The following is a 17,675-nucleotide window of genomic DNA, read 5'->3' as shown; positions in this document are numbered from 1 at the left end:
CATTATTGTTGGTAAACAGGGCTTTTTTTTCCCCCTTCCCATTCGCTGATAGCTCACATTTCATTCAACTTTATACGAAACCTAACAACAGTTTATTTAAACATCTCCCATCTCTGCTCTCGTAATGGTATAGCAGTATTTGCAGTCTCCCCCCTTTTCCCCTTATGTTAGTTTTATGTCTCCCAAAACAATACAAGATTTGTTGGGGGAGGGACCTCAGTACCCCAGCCACAATATCAGGCAACAAGGAGAAGGGGGGGGGACCCTTTTGGAAACATTTAGATTGACAAAAGTGAGGGAAAAAAGTTTGTGACTGAAACCTTGGTCATAAACGTAGCTATATCCATTTCCATTCCGTTTTAGGATCTGTCTGTCATATGTGAACCCAAATAATAATAATGCAAAGTTCCACCTGCCCTAAATTTTCATCTCGGCTCTGAACATGAGAGCAATTTGAAGCAAGTCTCCTCTCTCTCTCTCTCTCTCTCTCTCTTTCTCTCTCTCTCTTTCCGCCCCCCCCCCCCTTTCTCTCACTCTCCAGCATTTATTTCAACCCTAATTGGTTTCCATCTTCTTCGACGTGTCTAGTGGATAATACGCACCTTCCCTGAGTCAGAGACTACAAAAAGCAAAGGAACAAATGGAAAAAAGCACAGCTAGGGAAGTGGGAGCTACAGAGCTGCCTCAGGCTACGGTTCCTGGCCAAACTTCCCAAAGCCATTTCTCAAAAGGAAAGTCTTGGAGAGACAACAGCAGACTGAGATAGCCCCCACTTACAAGGTGGATTTTATTTTCCCCCCCCTCCCAGCACTGAAATTATTTAAAGACACAAATGCATCCTACATCAAATTGATTTGTCTTGGTCTCTGTCTCCCCACCCTCCACAAATCTGTGAATAAATAAATAAAGACTTCTGACATATTGGAAGAAGGGGGGAAGATTAGGAGGGGGGAGAAAAGCAGGGATGGGGGGGGAGAAAAGCAGGAGTAGATGGAAATGTGGGGGGGGGGAGTATGGCACTTAGGCAACTACCCAGAACCTGGTTAATATCTGGCCAAGATATTTATAAACGGGGGGGAAAGCCTAAAGATAAAATAAATAATTTTTAAAATTAAAAAGAATAACCACACACGCACACACACCACTAGCCATCAGTTGGGGGGGAGAGTTTTCTACAGAAAAGTTGCAACTCATTCATTGACAGAGCAATCTGAGATTTCAGTGAAAACTTGAAGCTGAGCTAGTGCTGGATTTCTTTTCCCTTTTCCATGTGCCAAAATAAATGAAACAAGGGAAGAACTGAGAGCGCACTTTAAGCAATTGATTAGCCATCAGTTAGTTGGTGTGCAAGCCATACTTTTAAGAACGCAATGCACAATGGCAAGTAACTATTATTCTGAGAGAATTCTGGAGAAAAAAAATACCCACAATTTTATTAGGTGTGTAAGGGTTGTTAGGGGTTTTTTTTGGGGGGGGGTGTCAAATGATAAGAACACATCCCAGTACATTGCAGACAATATTCAATCTCCTTTCAGATAATGTAACAAAATTCTAATTGATAATAGTAATAAAGCGTTCATATTTACCATGGGTCTAGTTGCTGGTTAAAAATTACCCAATGTACTGAAGATCACAGGTTTGGGGGCATTTATTTATTTATTTTGCTTTGCTTTGCTTTAGTTTAACATACTTTTGGGAGGGTGTTGTTGGGTTTTTTAATTAATTTTTTATTTTATTTTATTTTTAGAGCTGTTGTTAATTTCCACTGTTGTTTCTTACCGCACTGAAATCCAGTAAATCACTGAGTTCTTTGTCCGTCCCTAAGGCAGCCATTCGCTGTTGGTGGTGCATTTTAGCAAAATCACACAAACCTAGAAACATGGAAATAACCGCAATCAGAAAACCCAGTCCCGAGCCTTACAGGAAACAACAATCGGATTTTTTTTTTTGATTTTTTTAAATGAGAGTTGGGGTGGGGAGGGGGGAAAGGTTGGGGAAGGGAGTTGGGGGTAAGATGGAGGGGCAGCAACGACAAGAAGACAGGAAAGGCGACACTAGTTTCACCGGATCGCTCGAAACCCCAGTTTATCAGCCACTAGTCTAACCCCAAAATCCAGAACAGAGGGAGAGACAGAGAGAGAGAGAAGAGGAGCCGGCGCGCCGTTCAGCGCATCGTTTATGCAACAGGAGGTTCAACGAGGAATGAATGAGAAACCCAGAGCAGAAACTACAGCCATCCGTTCCCAACTTTCTTTTTTGTTTTATTTTGCACCGCTCCCTTCTCCTCCCATGCACATATCCCCACCACCACCACCCCGATTATTTTACATAAAGGCAGGCGGCAAACACAAGTATTTATAGAGTGGAGCAACACAGGCTCGGTCGGTGCAAAGGAGACGTGGGGAGGGGGGAGGTCAACAGAATAGGGATGGGAGGTTTGGGAGTGGAGTTGGAGGGGGGGGGGAGAGACACACCAGCCTTTGGGAGACCAGCCTACGTTCCTACTATAATTAAACCCCTCGAAGACTTGTTTGGGGTTTTTTTTTAGAGGGGGGGGGAGGAAGACAGACAAAAAGAAAGCGAGTTAACCCTTGGCGATTAGGTAACTAATGTATGAAAGGTGACTGGGGAGACTTGCAAGTAACCAGCTGGGACTAAAGGGCATCTTCAGGCCCCGTTTGCAACAAAGTCCGTTTCTCTAGGGCAAACAATTGGAAAGCGGGGGGGGGGGGCTGAAACAGGCCACTGCAGACCCTTCCCCGGGCGCACCCCATGGAGAAAGAAAGAAGGGGGGGGGATGAATTCCCCGTGTTTAAATGAAGCCACCAGAAGCGGCAGCTCCTCTTCCATTAGCGGCAGCCACAACTAAACTCCAAACTAAAGACATTTTAAAAAGCGAGGGGGGGGGGGGGAGTAAAGAGGACACCTCCGGTTACCTACCGGCCGAGAGAGGAGAGAAGGGGCTCCCTTTCCGACCACAGCCCCGAGCTCTGGGTTTCATTGCTCGAAATCACTGCATCCACCAACCGCACACAACAACACGCAGGAGAGAAAGAGAGAGAGGGAGATAGATACAGAGAGAGATAGAAAGAGAGAAGGGGGGAGAAAAAGGAGAGACCCCGCCGGCGCGCCACGCTAAAAGCTCTCCCCCGAACTGGAGCGGGGAGGAAAAAGGGGAAGAAAAAAAAAACCAGGAGGAAAGAGAGAGGAGAAGAAGACGCGGCGGAGGAGGGAAGAAGGAGCCCCGATTCCTAAACCCAAACTCTTCTTCTGCCTTAATCAGGGGAAGCGAGAGGGAGAAGAGAAGGGGGCGATAGGAGGGGGGCAAAGCACGAGCCGCTACACCCCGCGAAACACACGCACACAAGCAAACCCCGAATAAAGCCGGACTGGAAGTTCAGCAAAAGGGGGGGGGGAGAGAGAGGGGAAGCCCAGGAGCACCACCAGACGCCACCGTCCCCCGATATTGCCTTTGCCTGCCTAAGGATTCACACACACATGCAACACACACACACAGAGACACCCACCCCCCTCTTCCAATGAAATATATGTTTATATATGCAATAAAGATAAATGGGCACCTCGTTTTCTTCCATGCCCCTGATCACTGACGCTGGGAAGCTACACATGGATTGTATATATCTCGCCTCCCTTCACGTCCCCTAAGTCCCCAAACACTTCTCTCTCTCTCTCTCTCTCTCTTTAAAGGATTTATTATATAAAACAATCATTCCGCAGTTCGCGCGCGAGCGCGCAAGGAGACCTAAGCAAGCGGACTACTTTATACACCGTTGCAAAAAAATAATAACAATAAAGAAAACGCACGTGAGACGAAGTGTATATGCCAGGAAGGAACACTAATATTTTCTCCGTTTCCCAACCCCCCACCATTGTTTAGACCACTCGCAAGACATAAAATAAAAGTGCTTTTGTGTCACGATCTTGGTGCGTCTATCTTTAATTTGCTCGATGCTGCTTCCATGGCACGTTTTACGATGCAGACCACACCAAAAGAGAGCAACGCTGCAAACTTTTTCTCCCAAAATCGAGCGTTCGACTGGCTTTCTGCACAGGCAAGTTTTCTGGAGACTATGCCAGCCTCCTCCCCCTTTCTCTCCCTCCCTCCCTTCTCGCAAGCATGTTGTATATACAGTACTTTAATTTCAAAATGCTGCTACTACAGGCCTCAGGTTATTCCCCTTTCCCAGACTCCCCCCTCCCGCAAAGAAAGCCCGGTTGATTTTCGTTCCTCCTCGCCGCCGCCCCCCCCCCCAGCACGCGTGATAGAAAACAATTTCATTACTTATTACTGGCACGGTATATATATATATTTTCCAGCCCATACCCCCCTCTGTCTATGCGCTTATTGCTAAGCGTGTGGATGCTATTATCACATGCACGGTGCGCTTCGATTCACACTGCCGAAGTTGCATCAAGTTAAAAACACAGTGGGATCAACATATTTTTTTTTAATGAGAGAAAGAAAAGAAAGAAAGAAAGAAAAAAGAACGACTCCAAGAGGAAATTGTAACTTTACCTTAAATGGCCACAAATATGTTCACAATATTCCAAGGAAAGATATTTTAGGGGAAGAAAAGAGAGCTCTTCTGCAAAGGTGCTTTATTATCTCACGTGTGTTTGACCCTCAAAAAAGGAGAAGTACTTTAAACTCGCACTCAGTCTTGCGATCCAGAGAGTATTCCACAATTCTTAAAGCAACTTTTACACCGGGCGCGAGGGCTTTTGCTTTGTTTTTGATTTATCCACCGTAAGGCATAAGTCTTCCCACCCAAAGTATAAGCAAAACGAAGCCAGCCAGCAAAAAAAAAGATATATCGCAACAAAAACAATAAAAAGGAAGATCCAGCAAACTACCCTCCCGCCCTGTGACTTTTCTTTATAAACACATGGCTACTAATGAACTATTTTGGAAAAGAAAAGAAAAAAATCTCGGTGGCAGTACGATTTCGACCCCCTCAAGTCTCTGTTGTTGTTTTGTTTTTGTTTTGTTTTTGTTCTGTTTTAAAAAAACCCAGCGATAAAAAGTCTCAAACTTGTCCCAACTTTACAGAGCTCTCCTCCTCCTCATTATCGCCATCATCATCATCATCACGGACTTCCCCGCGGAGAAATTGATAGCAATACGTTTCCCTGAAAGATACATTGTAATCCATTCACATCCGGGCAATGCAGTGGTGCTTATAAAGAGGGGTGGGAAAAAAGCTTGCTGCTGCTGCCGCTGCCGACACCGCTGCTCGCTGCACGTTGCCTGCTTCGGCCGCGTCGCCTATTGCAGAGAATGACGACAGGAGGAGGAGGAGGAGGGAGGGAGGGAAGGAGGGCGCGCGCGGAGCATAGAGAGGTAAACAGCCGGGCTAGAAAGTCAACCAAGATGGAGGAAAAGCAAAACTCTGGGGGAGGAGGAGGAGGAGGAGAAGAGGAGGGTTGTGTGGTACAGAAGTGAAGGGGAAACTTTACGTTTTCCCGCGAAACGTGCGCACAGAGTTTGCAGGGGATCACTATAAGCTTCGCAAGCAAATATGAATAATAAAAAACAAAAAAACAAACTTTCCCTTCCCAAAATAAAAAAAATTCCTTCCAGTAGCACCTTCGAGACCAACTAAGTTTGTTATTGGTATGAGCTTTCCTGTGCATGCACACTTCTTCAGTTATCCTTTATGGTTTTCCCACAGATTAGGGGTTTGGACCACCGAGGTTTGAGGGGCTGCTCTGGAAAAGTTTTCATCGTTCTCTTCACGCCATTTAATTAAAACTCCCAACACGATGCAGAAAAAACAACAACAAAAAAAGCCCACCCTAGTTTTGCTAATTGCAATAATTATGTGAGGGAGGCTTCAGCTGTTTTGTTGTTGTTTTAGGTCAGGTATGCACATGCAAAAAAGCAGGCACTCTTAGAAGAGTTTATTGCTCATGTACGAGGAAAAGGGCTTCTAAAACAATCCCCGGCACAGTTTTTGTAACTTATTTATCATCATTACCATCAATAAAACACTAAAGGGGGGGGAAGTGCTACTTTTTAATGTAAATTGGCTCAAGGCTGAAACTGGTATAGCTCAGCCGGTAGAGCAGGGGTCAGCAACCTTTTTCAGCTGTGGGGAGGTCCACGGTCCCTCAGACCATGTGGTGGGCCAGACTGTTTTTTGGGGGGGGCATTAACAAATTCCTATGCCCCACAAATAACCCAGAGATGCATTATAAATAAAAGGACACATTCTACTCATGTAAAAACACGCTAATTCCTGGGCCACCCGTGCATCCAGCCCACAGGCTTTAGGTTGCCTACCCCTGCGGTAGAGCATGAGACTCTCACATTGGGTAAAATATTCCTGCAATGACCCTTGTGGTCCCTTCCAGCTCTACAATTCTGTAATTCTATGAAACTCTTAATAAATACACCGGAAGACAAAGGTTTCACTGTTGTTGGCGGTGGGATGTGAGCTACATATTCAAAGCCCTACTCTTGGATATTTTCAAGATTAAAGGCCACTTATTATGTTCCACTTATTATGTGCCCCACCCCCTCAAAGACAAAGGCCGGAGTTGGGAATTGAGTTGTGTGGAGCTAGTTGCTAGAAGCCTGTGGGCTGGGCAGCTGGGAGACAGAACCATGCCTGATTTCTTCTGGAATTGAAGTCTGTGGCTATGGGAGGAGCAAAATTCTTTTGAGGTGTTAATGCTGTGAGCCCCTCCATCATATGCTCAGGTTGTATATATGTGTAAATAAATCATATATCATAAAGGCATCACTACCTCCATTGTCCCTCATTCCGAGGAAACCGAAACCAGGGTAGGCGCCTGGAACTCCTTATATCGCGCACGTAAGGCAGAGAGCTTTTCATCCAGCTGGAAAAGTTTATGGTAACATGTTCAATTGTTTCTCAAAAGTGCTACAGAATCAAATTACCAGGTGCTTGTTTACCTCAACAACTGAGAAAGGGGAGAAGGCGGTGATGGTGGTGGTGATGATGATGATGAGGCCATTTTATAGTCTCTCCCATCTCCACCCTCCTACTGGCAATTGCCAGGTCTTCTTGAGAAGAAGTGGCTTCTTGTCCAACTTCCTGTCCCTTTGCAAAAAGCACTCCTGTCTGGATCAGTTTTGGAACTGCAGAGCAGGTAGCAGCATAGTGGGTGTCTGTCTTATCTCAACAAGACTAGCCCTACTCTGAATTGCTGCTGATATTTTGGGAACTTTAGGGAGAAACTCTCCCGCAGCACACCTAGTGGGCATAAGAGAGAGAGATTCATTGTTCTAATACACATTTTGGAATTTTCTGATCTAAAGAATCCCTTTTCCACTCTTTGGCTCTCTCTGAGATTCATTTTCCAGCCAAACTGAAAATCAAGTCCCTGTATGGTCTGTGCACCAGTTACCAATATTTTTGAGCCTTTCTCCTCAGCAATAGCAAGATACTTATTGGTCAAGCCGATGGTACTCATCTGAGGAAATTTCCCTTTCTCGTTCTGAAATAAATTAATGAATGGAACAACTTCTCTAGGTTATTCTGTGGATATTCATTCAGTTTGTGGCCCGGTAATGTGGGAAGACACTTTATACTGAGGTAGGCCACTGGTACCAGTAATGTCTACACTGACCGGCAGTGGCTTTCCTGAATTTTAGACAGGGCTATCTCCCAGTTTTATCTAAAGTTGCCCATGATGGAACCTAAGGCCTTCCCCATGAGAAGTGCTTGCTCTGAGCTTCAACCTTTCTCCCACTTACCTTTGAAGGAGTTGCTTTCCTAAGCAGTTTGCCTTCACAAACAGACCGATAAGATGATGGCACTGTTTTTGGAGTGGTGTTTGTCACCGTGGCTTTACTGGTGGATTTTGGTGATTAGCTCTGTATAGCTGTGGGATAGAAATTTAAAAATAAGTCAGTGAAGAGGCACCTTTGATCAAGGCCACATTAAGCCACAAAGCGACAGGGCTACAGCACAAGGCTCACTGCTTCACGGGACCCGGTGATGTTCTAGACTTCCCTTCAAATTACGGTGCATGCAGTGCTGGGGCAACCCAGATGGGCAGAGTTGAAATAATAATAATAATAATAATAATAATAATAATAATAATAATAAATAAAGAATGCTATTGTTATTATATTACAACATAGGACGAGGTGAGGAAGTTGCTTCCCCTTCTTCACACATACACTGTTTATGTCAACAAAAAAGCTATGAGAGAAAAACACAGTGCAATTGTTTTCCCTTAACAGCCCACTGGCCAGAGACAGGGCTGGTAGGTAATTCAGACCCTTTTAAATAGGCAACCTTCTCACTCTGGCTTTGGTTTAGGACAAAAAACAGGCCGCTTTTATGCAGACATGGACGTTGGGATTGGGACCAGGGATGGTGCGTGCTTTCTCTTGCACAAGAGGAGGAACCCATAATACAATTAAAAACAGGAACCATAGGGGTTTTTTTAATTTAAGGAAAGCATGGAAGATGATGTTCTCTAAGATATGTAGTTTTCCCTCTGCATTGTATACTGCTTAGTTTTCTTCCAGTGTATGCATACGTGTGTACACACCATTTCCAGGTGTTACCTCAGAGTTGCGAGTGAAACAGGGAGCCCACTGCCTGAGGCCCATTATGGCTTTCATCCAGCCTTGCCTCTGAATACTGAGGAGAGTTGTCTTTGCTTTTGTCCCTCAACTGAGATAATGTCTTATTCCTTGGTGCTGCATATGAATGCAGTCACAAATACTGAATTGTTGTCCCCCCCCCCCCCCGGACAACTTTTCTATGAGGGTAGTGATTTGACTCTTGCCCTTTATTTTCCAGACACGCTTCAAACTTCTTGAACTCGCCTTTCCTCCATTGGGGGGTGGCAGTGGCCATTGGTGTACATGGGGAATGGTTCACCTCACATTTTACCCTCACAACTCTGTGAGGTAGATTAGGCTGGAAGATAGGGAACCCTTTCTAGGTCACCCAACGAGCTTCATGGACAAATGGGGATTAGTCTGGCGTATTAACCACTATATTACACCTAGTCTCTGACATAAGCTGCCCTCAGGTCCTCTCCTTGAATCTGCAGCCCTTCAGAAACTGCAGCTACTCAGGCTTTCCCTGTCAGAAGAAACACACTCCTTTTTCAGACCTGGTCTACTCAGACAGCAGAAAGAGAAGGCAAAACCCTGAGGGGATGCAACAGCCTGTACCAGTTCAGAGTGCAGGTTGAAAACAGCAACCGCAAACTCCATGCAACTTTAATAATAATAATAAAAAAAAACCACCCTTGCATATCTAGAGAAAATATTCCTGTGCTGGTTTTCTGTTTGCTGGGTTTTGTTTTTGTTTTTTGTATGCAGGGAAGCATTTATCATTGTAAAACCCCCACCTGCAGTCTGAAGTGGTGTGGTCCATTTTGCAATCTCACAGAATTGGTACCACACAGTTCTGCTCCATGTGTAGCCCTGGCCCTTGTGAGGGGTAGCCAGCTTGCTAGCTAGCTGTATTGGGCCTGGGCAGAATTTCATCCTGTCAGCCAGTTGCCATGGCAGGAGGATAGAAAGCCAGGGGAGGAAATGTTCCAGACACATAGGGATGGCAGCCATTGCATATGCAAATTTGTAACTTTTAAAAATGATTATATTTACATAATTTAATTTAAATGCTGTTTTGAAAGGTACAGAGTTGAATAAATAGAAATTAGTAATTAAGCAATGGCAATATCCTAAACTGTGTTTTGATGTGTGGATATACAATGCCGGGATACGTTACTCATCCCTTTGTATTTTGAGAATTTGTTTTTCTAAGCGCCTTGCTGAGTCACCATGTTCTCAACCGACTGCCACACGTTCTGGAAGTTTCTGTCCAGAAGCCTTGATACAAACTTGATCCATTCAGTTGTAGCATTGCTTCAAAAACAGGGACTAGGCCGTATATTTCCTAAGGGTTTCAGTCCAAGATAGAATTCACATATTTATCTGTGTAAGCTATATCTAAATACCAATGCAATTTGCCTAACCCTGCTTTGAAGTCATTCAAATTGGAACTTTATTAACTACAAACCCTGAAATCTGGGATCCCCTCCAAAATGCTGCCGAAGTTTTGCAGTTCTTTAGCAGGGTTTTGCAGCACAAATCCCAGTTTTTGCAATGCCCTGGACCATGTTGGGTTTTGGGGTAATAGCTATGACCCGCAGTTTAATTACTCAGTTGAGTGGGGGGCACTTCAAAATGCAGGGTTCTCACTGCAAAACTATTGCAAAACTTTGGCACCAGTTTGGAGTAAGTCACACACTCTTGGTTTTTGGAGTCTGTAGAATCAGCCAGCACCTGAGTTCAATCAGCAGTAGATAAATAGGTAGATAGATGCACACATTTCAATCAAAGGTAACTTTTATCCATCTGTAATGACTGCCCATTTCTACGAAGGGAGAAGGTTTTATCAGCTTTACATGAACTCATGTCGGCTTCCCTCTTGGGCAAGGACTTGTCGTCTGCTCCCTCCCACTTAATGCTCTGTAAAGAACTTAGTTTATTTTAAGTGTAATAATAATTACACTGTGGCAAGGAGTATTATTGTACTGAGGACTACTCGTGGGGCTGGTGTATGAATGCTAGTATTTATATAATTTTAATCTGCAAAGTGTTTTTGGTTTTTTTAAACCTTTTCTACTGTTTCTGAAGAGATAACCATGTCAGTCTGTTAGGAACATTGGAAGCTGCCTTATACTGAGTCAGGCCATCGGTCCATTTAACTCAGTATTGCCTACACGGACTGGCAGCAACCCTCCAGGATTTCATACCAAAGCCTCTCTCTCATCCCTACCTGTTATTTTGAACTGTTTTAAATGTTGTGTTTTAATCGTTATACCCTGCCTTGGGACCTTCAGGTTGAAGGGTGGGTAATAAATTGTAATAATATTAGTACCTGAAAATGCTGGAGATTTGAACCTGACACCTTCTGCATGCAAAGCAGATGTTCTGCTCCTGAGTTATGGCTCTATCTGCTGGTTGCAGCAAGAACAACCAAGTGCCACCTTCAAGTTTAACAAATCAGCACGTTTTTTGCCATAATGAGTGTGTTAGTCTTAGGAAGCCACCTTTTGTTGATTTCACTTTTGTGATGTTTCTCAACAAACCTGTGTGCTGGAACATACCAGTTGCAGCTTCTTGCCATAGAAGAGACAGAACTTTAATCCAGGGTTCTATATCCCAAATCCTATTTCTATGCCCAGATAGTCACAAGTCCTACATTTACCTTCTTTCTTTTCTTTTACCTTCCCAGGTTTTCATTATCCTGTTCCTTTAGTTAGTACAATGGTCTTCAGCTGTTGGGTTGACTGACTGGGTCACAGCCTGAACTAAGGTAGTCCACAATAGCAGCACTGCCACAATACAAAAATACAGTAAACAAATTAAGGAATGGGTTCCCAAATACATGTTTTGGGGATAAAAGTAATTCCTGGGTCAGAAAAGGCTGGAGGCTACACCTGAACAGAAGCTTGCAGACAATAGCAGGGCAGGGAATAATGTTTAAGCGAGTAGGAATATTTAAATGCAGGAGAATTGGTGCCAGAAGTAACTTACTGTCTTTTATTTTTTATTGTTTTCATATAAGCTGCCTTGAGGGACGCGGGTGGCGCTGTGGGTTAAAACCTCAGCGACTAGGACTTGCCAATCGAAAGGTCAGCGGTTCGAATCCCCGCGGTGGGGTGTGCTCCCGTCACTCGGTCCCAGCGCCTGCCAACCTAGCAGTTTGAAAGCACCCTCGGGTGCAAGTAGATAAATAGGGACCGCTTACCAGTGGGAAGGTAAACGGCGTTCCGTGTGCTGCGCTGGCTCGCCAGATGCAGCTTGTCACGCTGGCCACGTGACCCGGAAGTGTCTCCGGACAGCACTGGCTCCCGGCCTATAGAGTGAGATGAGCGCACAACCCTAGAGTCTGTCAAGACTGGCCCGTACGGGCAGGGGTACCTTTACCTTTACCTTTTAAGCTGCCTTGAGAAGCCTTTGCTCTTAAGGCAGCCTAGAAATATTTGATATAAATAAATACTATGAATCTGACAGCATTCTCGGCTTTGGCTGGGGAGGGCGGGATATAAATAAAAATTTATTATTTATTATTCTACCTACACAGCAAATAAGCACCCACTCCCTGAGGTAGGCATTGCCATCTCGAGAAGGAAAAGAGTGGACTTTACACCAGCAAATCTTCTCACAAGCAAACGATCAAGAATTAGGTTGTCTTTACATTTTTTTTAAATAAATTAAACTTCTTAAGGAGGTGTTTCCATTTCTTTTCCTTTCTCACTTTACTCCTCTTCCAGTATGAACAGTATCTGGGACCTGACAGTAGTATGAACAATTGCACACCTGCCCATGATCTTAAAGTCCTCCTTTAATTATGCAGCACAGAACCAGCGAATCAATTAATATGGTATCACCCACATATTGCTTAAGTCTACACCCCACTCCGGCACACAGTCTGACATCAGTTAATTTTGTACATGCTACCCCCAAATTAGTTTTGTCAAGGATGGTCGCTAGTGGCATTGCTAAGTAGCACAAGAAGGTTCCAAAAGAATTAGGGAGAAAACAAAATACCTTTTTAAACCCTGTAATGTTAGGCTTCCGCCTGCTTTTATTGCTGCTGGAAGCTACACGGTTTTGACCCTATAAGCATATAGTGCCTAAAAGGCCTACTGTGCATTGCATTAGGGACCACACTACTTTAACTGCAATGGCCAGAGATCTACAAAAGGTTCATAAATATTGTTACAAAAGTTGGGCACCATCCCTACTGTCTGCCAAGCAGTAGCAAGGTTCCAGGGGCTCATCCAGGGACTCAGGTATACAGCTGCAAATAAAATGTTTTAAGTGCAGTATTCTGTGTGACACTAGGTGGTGATGGTGAGGCTTATGGAAAATTCAATGTTTTTTTTTTTTAAAAAAAGCTTTTAGAAAAGCATTTTCAGAACGGTTTTTTATATTTGTGTATATTTCACCCAGGATTTGTGCTCCCTTGGAGAACTGAAGACACAGTGGATTTAAGAAATCTGATTTATTCAATCTGCATGGAGGGAGTCCAGATCAAACGGCATGGTCATCTCAAGCAGGGCTGGTTTCCCACAGCTGTACAGCACTGAAGTCAAAAGGCATTTCTCCTAGCCAGCCTTCAGCCAGCTTTCCCAAGATGGAGGGAGGAGCAAAATGGTACCGGAAACTTACACACTCGTGCGTTTGCTCTAAGCAATGATTTGACTTAGTGTGACAAGTGAGCCATTTTATTTTATTGACTTTTTAAAAAACTAACTGTAAGCTGCCTTCAGGATCTTTGTGTTAAAAAGGTGCCATCTACCCATAGCTGTCAACCTTCCCTTTTTTTGCGGGAAATTCCCTTATTTCAGCACTGTTTCCCACTGCTATCCCGGATTGTTAGATATCCCGTAGACTGTCTCCGGGACAGGTGAGGCTGCTGATCCCTTATATTCAAATCTGAAAGTTGACAGCTATGCATCTGCCTATCTATCTGTCTATATCTATCTATCATCTATCTATCTATCTATCATCTATCTATCTATCTATCTATCTATCTATCTATCTATCTATCTATCTATCTATCATCTATCATCTATCTGTCTATCTATCTATCATCTATCTATCTATCTTCTATCTATCATCTATCTATCTATCTATCTATCTATCTATCTATCTATCTATCTATCTATCTATATCTATCTATCTATCATCTATCTATCATCATCATCTATCTAATGAATGTTGCTTAGTCCTGCTAAATATTGCAAAAAAACCCAAAACAAACCACCTGCCCCTACCACTCCCAACTTGCCCTAACTATTCCATACCTCTTTTCTCTGGTCTTCCCTTAACCCACCTCTCACCTCTATCCAAACCTCCGCTGCCAATATCACCCCCCTGTCATTCAGATCATTTTAATGTGTAGTTTGAATTGTAGTTTATGCATGTAGCAGGGAAGGCTTTAAGAATGGCTTGTAGCTGATGTTCTCTGGAGCTACAGAGATGAATTTGCCTCAGATGACTAAAACATATTTTATTTTATTTTTGTCAGTTTTCCACAGAGCATTTTGTAAAGGAATAAAGCTTCTCCACACACCTCTCCCTAATATATATCAAAATCCGGCCTGGGCTGCTCCCCGACGGAACTGTATGCTCGATTTTAAATTAAAAATGAAATGTCAGCATTTTTAATGCAGTCTTAATGGACAAACACTCTTCCAGCACATTAGGGGGGAAATACGTTTGGAAAATATCGATGGAGTAGGATTTTGCTTTGAAATATATATATATATATATGGAGGGATTTTGTCAAAACGTTTATATTAGACCCTGTGGCAAGTTGCCATGCAACTCCGTTGCTCAGCTTATTTAAAGATGCAACTATTGGTTTATTATTATAACAAATATAATATATTACAGCCGGTGCTTTTTTTCTGGGGGTACGCATACCCCCAAACATTTTGTGAATCTTTGTACTTTTGTCCATTTACTGTATTTATTTTTCCCAGTTTGAACTATAAAATTGTGATTTTCTTGAGTCAAAATGAGAGTACTCCTAAACATTTTTTAAGAAAAAAAGCACTAATTACAGCATTGTCACCAGTGCTGTGACTTTTAGCTAGGGGTCAGCAAACTTTTTCAGCAGGAGGCCGGTCCACTGTCCCTCAGACCTTGTGGGGGGCTGGACTGTATTTTGAAAAAGAAAGGAAAAAAGAACAAATTCGTATGCCCCACAAATAACCCAGAGATGCATTTTAAATAAAAGGACACATTCTATTCATGTAAAAACACCAGGCAGACCCCACAAATAACCCAGAGATGCATTTTAAATACACATTCTACTCATGTAAAAACACACTTATTCCCAGACCGTCTGCGGGCCAGATCCGGCCCCTGGGCCTTCGTTTGCCTATCCATGCTTTTAGCAACCAGGGCCTTCCTGTGCAAGGATGCTCAACTTGTAGTCCAGTTATCAGTTGCTGAGTGAGGAGGGGAGGGTAAGGTTGGCAGATGAGAGAGTGATGGGGTGGCCTTGCTTGCAATACTTCTAAGAACAAGTCCCTTTGCTCTGTGCTGGCTAAATGTTATCATTCCCTTAAAACCACCCTTCTGTATAACATTTCTTCTTTCAAGATGGCGTTTCCATGTGTTCTGAATTTCTGGCTGCTGCAAGTTTGTCAGATCTTTAATATATATATATATATATATATATATATATATATATATATATATATGCGCCTGATATGAGTGAAACTAGAGCCAAGATAATACCCACCCCCACTTTCTCCCTCCCAAGTATATGGGCATGTGCAGGTAGTTATAGAAAACTATAGGTGGTGATGACAGCTTGACTAGGAGTGCAAAATGTACAATAAAGCAATCACTTCTAAAAAATTTCATCAGGGGACCTTTAATATTTCCTGAAGTGCCAGCATCTGGAAATGGGGGGGGGGGGAGAGAGAGAAATAATAAGAAGGTGGTTTCGTAATTTAGGTTCTGCAACAGTAAAACTGAGTGCAGCTAAACTGCATGCGTAGGGATTTGCAATATTCCGATCAATGACTAATTAACAGTCGGCCGATGTTCTGAAGCTAGAAAACAGATATCTGTTTCATTCTCCATAATATATTCTGCTTATTTTGTTTTATTGATTTTATTCTTTTTTAAAAAAATAAAAATAGAAGTGTTTGAAAAGTATAGAACTGTTTTCAAAAAAAAAAAAAATATAGACAGTTGTGGGCCAGGCTAGACGAGGAGGAGATTTGTGATTGGATCACCTGACAATTATTTTTAAAAAGCAGCTGGGGCAGATAGGATTGGACTGAGGCCTAAATGGTGGGTGGGGCAGGGGGATTTACCCTTCCCACTAGGCCTTTTTTTTTTGCAGTCTTAATCTGTGCATTGTACACATAGAAACGCAGCTGCCATTTGTCCTGCTTGGGGGAAAAATGAATGGATGGGGAGAGATATATTTCTGCTATAAATAAAAATTAAAAAGAGTTATCTGTGCTATATTTCTGCTCTAAATCTCTCAGCACAGATAAAAGTTTTTTATTTTTATTTACCATTTGTATTACTTACTTACTTACTTACTTACTTACTTACTTACTTTCCAATAGGAAATAATTTCCTAATTGTATTAACAGGAGCTTCCCTCTCACTGCCAATAGCAGGTGGGGGTGATGTGGTAGAGCAAAGGATTATGGGTGAAACCCAACTACAGCAAATTCTTCCAGGAGTATAAATGTTAAAATGAATGGGCAAAATGTGAGAATGCAGCACCAAAAATAAGTGTGCCTTTTGGTCTTGCGCGATGACAAGCCCAGCACACAGGACCGAAATGGGACGTCCCAGGATGGAATCAGAATCCAGAAGGGCTTCTGCCATTTTGGGATGTCCTGCTTAAGATGGGACAGTCGCAAGTGTGTGATATACCTAACTCTGTTTTTTTAATGGTATATCTATGCACATTCTGTATAGTATTATAGGATGCGTATTTCTTTCTGGTGGTGGCTGAAACTTCCATGATGGTCGACAAGACTTTTGTTAGCCCAAAGATGGAAACAACAGGAGTTACCAACAAAAGAAGAGTGGTAGCTGAAGCCGACGGACTTTGAAGAACTGGCAAAACTGACGGGAAGAATACGGAACCAGTGAGACCAAGCATTCCAAACGGACTGGAACAAATTTGTATTATATTTGAAAGACAACTGTAAGCAATTAACATCATTAGCAGGGTTATCTGTAGATCTGTAAGATGAAATTGCTACCTATTCAGGTTGAGTAATATAATATTTCAGGTAACGCTACAACAAGGATAGGAAACCAAGCGAAATGTAAAGATGTAAAGTTTAATTTTGTAAACCATCAGACGGGAGGGAGGGAAGTCGGTTCAGTTGAGCCAAAGAGATAAAATAAGAGGGTACGTTGTTACGTAATATGATTACATGTAAAACAAATAAAAATCATTTATAAAAAAGAAAAGGAAAGACCATGATGGTCATAGCAACAAATAAAACTGAATCGATATAACACCTGTTATAAAATGGCTGCACTGCTTGCCAGATCGTTTCCAGGTTCTAAATGACTCAGGACCCACATGCCTGAAAGACAGACTCCTTCCAGACAGACCCTTCCTCTTGATAATTCATTATCATTATGGTGAGGGTGGCCCAGGAGACGGCATTCTCTGTGGTAACCCCTAAACTGTGGAACTTCGTCCCAACAGAGGTGTTTCCGGTACCTTCATTATGCAGCTTCTTTTAAAAAAATGTTTTTTTAAAAAAATTCAGAATTATAACAAGACATATTATCCAAAAATATATCATCCTTGTTCCCCCCCCACACATTTTTCCTCCCTCCCCCCTCCCACACAAAACCCACCCACCCCCCGACTTCCCTCAGTTCCAGTCTTCGGTTTCTCCAAGAATGCTGTTTTCTGCATGTTACAAAGTTGTATAGATCCTCAAACTATTTAGCTGATTATTATCAATAAAAAGTTTGTGAATGTTTATTCAAAACCTGCCAAGGAGTCCAGTTCGCTTTGTTGCGTCTTCAGATACTTTGTAAAGGGTTCCCATTCATCCTTAAAGTCACAGTTATCCTTGTCCCATAGCTTATATGTCAGTTTTGCCAGTTCTGCATAGTCCATCAATTTTTCTTG

The 17,675-nt window shown here is 42.8% G+C and overlaps 1 protein-coding gene and 1 long non-coding RNA gene across 28 annotated transcripts in view; one reads left to right on the top strand and one right to left on the bottom strand.

Moving 5' to 3' along the window:
• The window catches only part of TCF4 (transcription factor 4), a 342,581-nt gene extending 337,302 nt beyond the window's left edge, over window positions 1–5,279 (bottom strand). For 4 of the 26 annotated variants that reach the window (XM_077936469.1, XM_028748126.2, XM_028748137.2 and 1 more), the window contains exon 1: window positions 321–428. In XM_077936469.1, the coding sequence (XP_077792595.1) occupies window positions 321–353 (33 nt within the window). In that variant the 5' untranslated portion in view covers window positions 354–428. Of the gene's footprint in view, window positions 1–320; window positions 429–602; window positions 703–1,779; window positions 1,872–2,940; window positions 3,381–3,581; window positions 3,692–4,537 lie in introns of those variants that run through there. The other 22 variants (XR_013394718.1, XM_077936463.1, XM_028748117.2 and 19 more) reach the window with 19 other exon arrangements.
• Window positions 5,280–9,265: 3,986 nt separating this feature from the next.
• LOC114606192 (uncharacterized) lies at window positions 9,266–17,374 on the top strand. 2 transcript variants are annotated; one of them, XR_003708792.2, is made up of 3 exons: window positions 9,266–11,339; window positions 12,983–13,247; window positions 16,132–17,374. It is a non-coding gene; the product is annotated as an uncharacterized LOC114606192 (long non-coding RNA). The 2 variants fall into 2 exon arrangements; XR_013394717.1 differs by having other exon boundaries at window positions 16,159–17,373.
• The last annotated feature ends 301 nt before the right edge of the window (window positions 17,375–17,675 follow it).

This window comes from Podarcis muralis, chromosome 11, assembly GCF_964188315.1.
Source record: "Podarcis muralis chromosome 11, rPodMur119.hap1.1, whole genome shotgun sequence".
Classification (NCBI taxonomy): domain Eukaryota; kingdom Metazoa; phylum Chordata; class Lepidosauria; order Squamata; family Lacertidae; genus Podarcis; species Podarcis muralis.
Note: the sequence above shows the minus strand (reverse complement) of the source record. Positions and strands in the feature narration are given on the sequence as shown.